Raw genomic sequence first — 8,056 nt, 5'->3', positions numbered from 1 at the left:
TTTACTAAACACAATACTTATATATTAATCCAAAAAGTTTTTCATACAACAGTCCCTTACAATATCCCTCGATGCATTTTCATGTTCTGAAAGCGTTGCATGACAACATCATTACCAATACCATCAAATATCTCTCTCTCTATAAAAATAATCATGTTATCATTCATCCATTGATCTCCCATTCGATTTCTCAATCGATTCTTCAGAATTTTCATGGCCGAAAATGCTCTTTCAACGGTTGCAGTAGCAACTGGAAGAGTTAGTACTAATGTCACAAGCAAGTAAACCAGCGAATACACCTTGTGTTTTTTGCATTGAACCATTTTTTTTGCAAGATCTCCAATCTCTTTTAAACCTGAAAACTCAATGCTAGACCGCATATCCATAATGTAAGTCTCAAGTTGAATCTTAAGTATCACCAGCTCATTCATAGAGAAGTCTTTAGGATAAAACTGGGCAAGACGCAATGGCTTTTGGCTATCAAAAGCAGAGAAGGAGTCGGCTGGACATAAACATGCCAAACAAAGAAGTAACTCAGTGTTGGTCTCATTGAAACGATTATTTAGTTCTTGAAGCTGCCAATCCAAAACAACATAAAATATCCCAACACAATAATGATGCATATTTGTGACTGCTTGTGCTTTTCGTTGCCCTCGCCTTCGAGAAAGAAACATATCATCCATATTAGGCACATCAATATCATGTTTAAGACAAAATTCTGAGACTTCACTAAGTAAAGAATCCCAACCACTTTTCCTCATTATCTCCAACCTTTGCTTACAAACTCCAACCAACTTCATTGCATTTACAATATCCTGATCCTTCCTTTGCAATGCTTGTGACAATTCATTGGTTATTCCTAGTATATCTTTCATCAACTGTAGATTAAACACAAAATCAAATGATTGCATGGAATCCAATAAATTATTCGCTTCACATCTTTGTTGAGAGCTTACTCCATCATCTGCTATTACTTCAAGTACATCAAGTATGGATGAAAACATAGTCATGATACTTACTAAAGTACCAAAGTGTGAACCCCAACGTGTTTCTCCAGCACGTTTCAAAGTAGTTTCTTGATTTTTGCCTTTCCCACTTGTAAACTCACCACTGTTAAGTGCTTCAATAACTGCAATAGATTGATTCTCTCGAAGAAGATCACAACGCTTCGATGAAGCTCCAACAACATTTACCAAAATAGTAACTATACTAAAAAGAGACTCAATTTGGATGTTCTTCTTTGCCACAACTACAAGAGCTAATTGAAGTTGATGTGCAAAGCAATGAATATAATAGGCACAACCACTGTCTTTCATAATAAGAGCTTTAAGACCATTGAACTCACCTTGCATATTGCTGGCCCCATCGTAACCTTCCCCACGCAACCTAGACATGCTTAATTTATGCCTAGAAAATACCTCATCAATGGTTTCCTTGAGTGAAAGAGCAGCAGTACTAGTAACATGCTCAATGCCAATAAAACGCTCAACGACATGCCCATTCTTGTCCACATAACGCAATACAATAGCCATTTGTTCCTTCGTTGATACGTCGCGAGATTCATCAATCAAAATAGAGAACAACGAAGTGCCAATGTCTTTAATAATAGTCTTGATGGTCTTAGTTGCACAAGCATTTACAATGTCTTTTTGAATATCTGGTAATGTCTTTTTGAATATCTGGTGATGTCAATTTGTGATTCTCCGGAGCATTTTTCAAAGTAACGGCTTTCACATCCTCATTATGGTTGGCAAGAAACTGTAGAAGCTCAAGAAAGTTTCCATGGTTGCTTGAATGTTCAGATTCATCATTACCACGAAATGCAAGCCATTGTCTCAAAAGAAATCGACAACAATCAATTGATGCATTCAACCGAGCTCTATATTGAATTCGAGCTTCATCATGAGTTTTAGAGAAAAAAGATTGGATATGTTGCTTTTGACTCCTTAAAGCTTCAAAATTACTCCATGCTTGATTGTGTGCACTATTGACACCTCCAATATGAGTTAGAAGTCTTTCTTTCTTCTTCCAGTTAGAAAATCCTTCTCCAACAAAGAAATCACCACCTGCTTGTTCTCCAATGTTTGGTTTAAAAAGGTAGCAACATAGACAAAAGGCAGCATCTTTTTCTACACTATATTCCAACCAAGTAGGAAAATCATCAAACCAAGCAGGGTTGAATCGTCTTTGCGTGTCTCCATATTTCTTGTAAGGAAAATTATGGGTTTTAGGTTGTTGAGGACCAGCTAGCACATACGCTCTTCGTACTTGATCTCAAATATTAGGATTGTAATCCAAAATTCGAATTCGCTTACCAGGATCTGATGGAAGATTTGATAAAATAAATTCTGTACTATGTTGTCCCTGAGTATCATCATTTTTCTCAATAACTGGGGATGGAGGCACTGATATTTTTTTGAAAAACCTCTCCATGATGTTTTAGTCTGCAAAGTCAATCATATTGATACCAATAACATATAAGGTTCATACGTAATTTGTAGAATTTATAGAATAAAAATCTCAATAAAATTCTTAGACTCTTAGTCCTAGAGTATACTATGCTAATATGCCTAATAACTAATCCATATCCAACCTAGGCAACAATTCAATTAACCAATATGGCAATACCAATAAGCATACAAATTCTTCAACAAATAAACATTTAATTCAACTAATCATATGAATAAATGTATACCCATATTCATAGAATTCGTAATTTCATAATTTCATTCATCAATAATCATAGAATTCATATCAATAATCAATAATCAATAACCAATTACCATATGATTCTATATTTCTATACCAATTAAACAAAAATTCGTCTTAAATAATTAATTAGGGTTATGGATTATAGATTTAGGAATTAAAAATTTTACCCTAAATATATATATGTCGGCTAGAGAGTAGTTGGCTGGAGTGGCTGGCTGTTGGCATGGCTGGGAACAACACCTTGCTCATGTTTCGTTCCGTTTCAAGATGTTGGGAATTTGGGGAAAGAGAGCAGCACCACGCTGCTCTCTGATTGGCAAGGGAAATAAAAAGGAAACGGAGAGATGGGAATCAAGGAATGGGGGTGGACTGGGGACAAGCGGTCCCCCCTTTAACATACTTTTTTTTTTTGTTAACATATACGAAACGACGCCGTTTTGTTTTTTTTTTTTTTTTGTACTAGGACCAAAATGACGTCGTTTTGGCCTGGATTTAAAAAAAAAAAAATATAAGACCCAGCTCTGCTTCTGCAGAACCAGATCAGTTCAGTGGGGGCTCTGCTGCTGCAAACCCAGCTCAGTTTGAGCAACATGCCAGTGTCAGAAAAATCTCAGTGGGGGCATCCGCCCCCCCTAAGCCCATGGTAGCTCCGTCCTTGACCCGGGGTTCCTGGCAGAGACAGCCCTGGAATCCCTGGAGGGAATAGGCCAGGAATGCCATGTGGCAGCAGGCTTGGGGTCCCTGGCGGGAATAGGTTTGGGATGGTAGGGAAGGCCGGTGGAGGCGCATCCGCCCCGGCTGCGGCACATGTTGCCAATAGGAGGAGTGAAAGTAGTGCTTGAGCTTGTCTAGACATGGCTATTGGGAAGCTTGGAACTTCTTTTTTGATCTATCCCAGAGAAAGGGTTTGGCAGATTGGACGTGTTGCTGTTGGAGAAGATAGAGGGTAAGGATTCATATATAAATTTTGATGCTCGGGGAGTAGGTTACAAATGGAATTAAATTTTGTACAGTTTTAATGCAGTTTTTATGTTTTGATGAGCGTTAGTACTAGAGCAAAACGTTATAACTGTTGGACAGGTTCTGAAATTTATGTCATTCATTCTTTCCTACTAAATTACCAGTAAATGCTTTTAAGCTTGTCTGATTTGTATCATTATGGTTTAGAATTAATACATAAATATATACACGTTATAACATGAGTGAACTGGTAACACTATGCAACAATGTCTTAAGCAAAACAGTTAAAAGATGTCACACTCATTCGATCACAGCACAACAAATCGGTAGAGAGGGAACACAACGAAACATCATCCATAACTTACAGCAAAACGTTATAACTTGAATGATTTTTGCACTTGGTGCGATGGCAAGTGCCTTCGCCCATGAGCGGTAGGTCTCGGGTTCGAGACTTGGGAGCAGCCTCTCCATAAATGGAGGTAAGGCTAGCCGACATTCACCTCTCCCAGACCCTGCGTAAAGCGGGAGCCTTGTGCACTGGGTACGACCTTTTTTTTTTAGTAATACGGTTTAGTAGTATTTTTCTTCACTTGTAAGTGAGAGGTTTTAGGTTTGATTTTCACCAAATGTGAAGTTTTTTTTTTTTTTAACAAACAATATTATCTAACGCTAAAAGGGTGGGAGAGTGGGCTAAGTCACACAATGGGTTAGCAATATTGTGGTTTAAATTTGTTTTTGGCGAGAATCAAACATAAGACCTTACTTACAAGGGAAGAGGAATAACACTAGACTATAGTACTAAGTGGCTCGCCAAAGGCGAAGTTGAACCACATATTATGGAAAGCCATAATAAAACTTAGCAACTCCCCCACCCCCTAAGTGTAGATACTATCGTTTGTTCCAAAACAAAAGGCTTGAATGATTTTCAAGTTCAAGCACATTGTTTTCCACTTCATAAATTCAAATAGTACTATTTATGCGAACTTGGGATTTTCTTGTGTTGCAAGTTTACCAGAAAGTGCCTCCATTTTAGTGGAATTAATTTTCTCCTGTGTACATGTTCCCAATCAAGTTTGCTTTAAAAACGAATTTGAAACTAAACTCAATAAAATGATTTCCTCCAGTATTACTTGCGCTACAATTTATGAGAAAAATTAGAAAATGAGAAGATGAGGGCATGCGGCGTAGTTGGTCATGGCCGGGAAAGGAAGGAAAGGATTTGAGTAAAAAATTTCTGGACTAGCAATGTCTTGCAGCTATTTTATAGGACGAAAGCCTCGTCGATGATCTCGTAAAACCCTTCTGTTTACTTCGCTGTGGGACAAGTAACCATGTGGGAATAGGAATAGAGAGAGAGAGAGAGAGAGAGAGAGAGAGAGAGAGGATTGGTGTACTTCTTTAGTATATTTACATGGACATCCAGATAAAAACTGAAATGTTGATGGTAAAACTTGGATTCATCAAATTAACCATGCAGCCGTAGGTACAAATAACATACAATTCAACTGAAAACACACTAAAATGATCAACTGTACATACTTCATGAATATTTACAGTAAACTCCTTTTCGGTTGTAATCTTGAATTTGGATAGAAGCCATTCAACCTCGCTAACCAGGTTGCATCTCTACAGCTCTTGACCTTGACGAAATGCCTTTCATCAATGTATCTTTCGTCGTCCTACACACATTTTACAAGACTAAATGAGCCTGCGTATCCCAGCAACCAAGGCATTATTAGCTTTCAAGCAATGACTTAGTTTAGCAAATAGTAAAATTCAAGGAACAGTCCATCTATAAGCTGCTTATCAGGAAAGCATAAGCAATACAACATAAAAAGCAGTATCATTCGCAACCAGATTTTAAGTCTTTTGTCCTAAGATCAGCCCCCATGGCATCAACTCATTTCAGGTTAAAATCACCGTTATACTAAAGGATCAAGTTTGAAGCTCTCCAAATCCAACTTTTATGACATAGATATAGATGAATTAAACCATTAATGATATTATTAGAATCCATAATAAGAGCATACACAAACCTCTCCTAAATATTTAACAGTGGTCGGTGAATTAACTACGGCCCTAAACGCCAGCTTTAAATCAGGACGAACAAGGTCAAAAGAGATGTTATCAGCAGACTGTAATTCAGAATGCTCCATACTGAAGTATTGAGCAACCTAATTAGTATTCAGAAATATATTTTCTACTTTAGGAAAGATGAAAGCATTTCTCTTTAGTCTTTGAATATGAAGCAGCTTAACTTCAGTAATCTTAAACTTCCACAAAAATCCTAGGTTAATCCAGTTTACCCCCAAATTAGTTTGATTATTTGTTGTTAAAACCATTAAACTCCACGGGATGAAACCCAACGTAATGGCATTGAGTTTTACTAATTGAGTTAACATATTTCTTGTCAACAATACAGAACTCAGCCAATTGTTCTTAAAACTCACCTCAGATGCCGCTTTTGAGAACTATATGGTTCATCCCTCCTCATCCTCAGACTTGGACACATTGTCAGAACTTTGATCCCTGGTCTCTGTCGGTTGGGGATTGGGCACATCATCAGAACTCTGAACCACAATCACAGGCTCCATCAGTTGTGGAGATGTACCTACAAAGAAAAGAAAAGCATAGCATAAGCAACCGTTGTAAGAAAATCATTTATTATACAAAAGATTTCAATACTTTTTATCACAAAAGCTCTTAATCCATCCAATGCCCCAAAAAACATACATTATAAAAAAATAAGAAAAATAAAAGCCAGAATAATTCCTTTATCTTAATCATTCTAGCTACTTTTTATCATAGAACAAATCAAGATAAATGCCTAAAAACATGATCAATCCGTAAACGCTTTTAGATTTTTGATATTCTCACCTAAAGAGAGAAAATTGCATAATTCAGAACCAAACCCAGGTGCAGAAACGAATTAGATGATCCAATTAAATCAACCACAACGCAAAATAATAAATTTCCAATCCCAATTAATTGAAGGATAAAAACCCAATTTTGAACAGAACCCAATTCATAAAATCGAAAAACGGAAGCAAACCTTCGATAAAATAAGCAGAAGAAGGCCAGCCTCTAACAGTGGTCATAGACATGGTCTCCTCCTCACTCAGAGGGTTAGCCAACTTATCGACCAGCTGAGCCAGGCCGTGCGATCTCGACCGTGGGGGAGGGACCCAGTAGGAGGCGCCGGGCAGAAAGGGGAGCCAATCGGGCGCGGATCGGCGGACGATGATCCGGTGGATGGCATCCTCGAGCTTGCACAGAAGGGGATCGGAAGGCGAGTCGGCGGAGGAGTCGGTTGGTGGGTCATGGTAAAAAGGGAGGGTGGATTGGGCGCGCAGGTTTATTAGGCGGGAGCAGGAGGGCGGCGATGATTTGGAGGAGAGGTGGCGGGCTAGGGTAAGGGTTTGAGAAATCGACCTTGCCATTGATGACAGAATTGCTAGAGAGAGAGCGGAGATTTTAAGGGGGTGTTTGGATAAGAGGAAAATATAGAGAGCAAATTTAGGCGTGTGTTTGTGTGTGGATGCGAGAAAGAGAGTGCTGGATGGCTTGAGAGAGAGACGGTGGAAGGAGGAGCGAGAGGGTTATATAGGTACATTCCCGACCGTATCGTCAAAAGCTTTTTTTTATTGGTGAATTCTTTGTCTTATTTTTACTATTTTATTTATTTATTGTTATTGATGAGTTGGTCAAGTTAGAACGCCCAAAGACTTTATATTCTTTTTTGTTATTGCATTCAGATTAAGAAAAATTTGACCTTTAGTTTTGAATTAAAATTTTTAATGATGTTTAGAACAAAACAATATAGACGTGTGAAAATTAATTTATGTCTTCTATCTGTTACTCTGTCACGGTCGTATTTAGATGTAATTGTTTTTTGTCAGGGTTTTGCTGAGTAATGGTTGATTTCGGTCCAATACAACTATTCTACTTGTCTATGTGATTTTATCAAATGTCAATATGGTTTACTAGTATTTTATAACGGTGTCTTGTTCAATGTGATTGACGGTGACACTATAATGTCAAACAACACGTTTTGAAAAGCCATGTCAATCTAAATACTTGTAAGTTTTAAATGTTTAGATTTTAATTTATTTTATTTGTTTTAAGGACTTGTTTAATTTGTTGTGTTGTTTGAAGTATTTCTACGAGAGATTTTGGTTTGCTTTGGTATGCTGCCATTTTTTGTCGCTAGAGGTGATCAATCTGTGTTGATAGTTCGAGTAGGTCGAGTTTTAGTTGTTGACTCAAAGTTTTTTTTTTTTTTTGGTACATCGTTTGACTTGCGGGTCATGTTTTCTCTTTTGCTATTGTATTCTTAATCATTGTATGGTCACTAAGATTTTAAAACATTTTCAAATATTAGCAT

General features: G+C 37.6%; 2 protein-coding genes across 3 annotated transcripts; both read right to left on the bottom strand.

Moving 5' to 3' along the window:
- LOC139188302 (uncharacterized) lies at positions 1–1,676 on the bottom strand. The gene has a single exon (XM_070805578.1). It carries the CDS (start codon positions 1,530–1,532, stop codon positions 57–59), a length of 1,476 nt encoding a protein of 491 aa, XP_070661679.1. The 5' UTR covers positions 1,533–1,676; the 3' UTR covers positions 1–56.
- Positions 1,677–5,057: 3,381 nt separating this feature from the next.
- Positions 5,058–7,374, bottom strand: LOC103443336 (uncharacterized). Of its 2 annotated transcripts, none has more exons than XM_008382152.4 (3): positions 6,725–7,374; positions 6,123–6,283; positions 5,058–5,351 (listed from the first exon to the last, which is right to left on the bottom strand). In XM_008382152.4, the coding sequence occupies exons 1-2, from the start codon at positions 7,110–7,112 to the stop codon at positions 6,153–6,155; spliced, it is 519 nt and encodes a 172-aa protein (XP_008380374.3). In that variant the 5' UTR covers positions 7,113–7,374; the 3' UTR covers positions 5,058–5,351; positions 6,123–6,152. The 2 variants fall into 2 exon arrangements, with proteins under 2 accessions (XP_008380374.3, XP_008380375.3); XM_008382153.4 differs by having other exon boundaries at positions 5,058–5,380; positions 6,725–7,289.
- Positions 7,375–8,056: the final 682 nt, after the last annotated feature.

Source organism: Malus domestica, chromosome 09 (genome assembly GCF_042453785.1).
Source record: "Malus domestica chromosome 09, GDT2T_hap1".
NCBI lineage: Eukaryota > Viridiplantae > Streptophyta > Magnoliopsida > Rosales > Rosaceae > Malus > Malus domestica.
The sequence above is the reverse complement of the archived record's forward strand: the minus strand, read 5'-3'. Positions and strand labels throughout refer to the sequence as shown.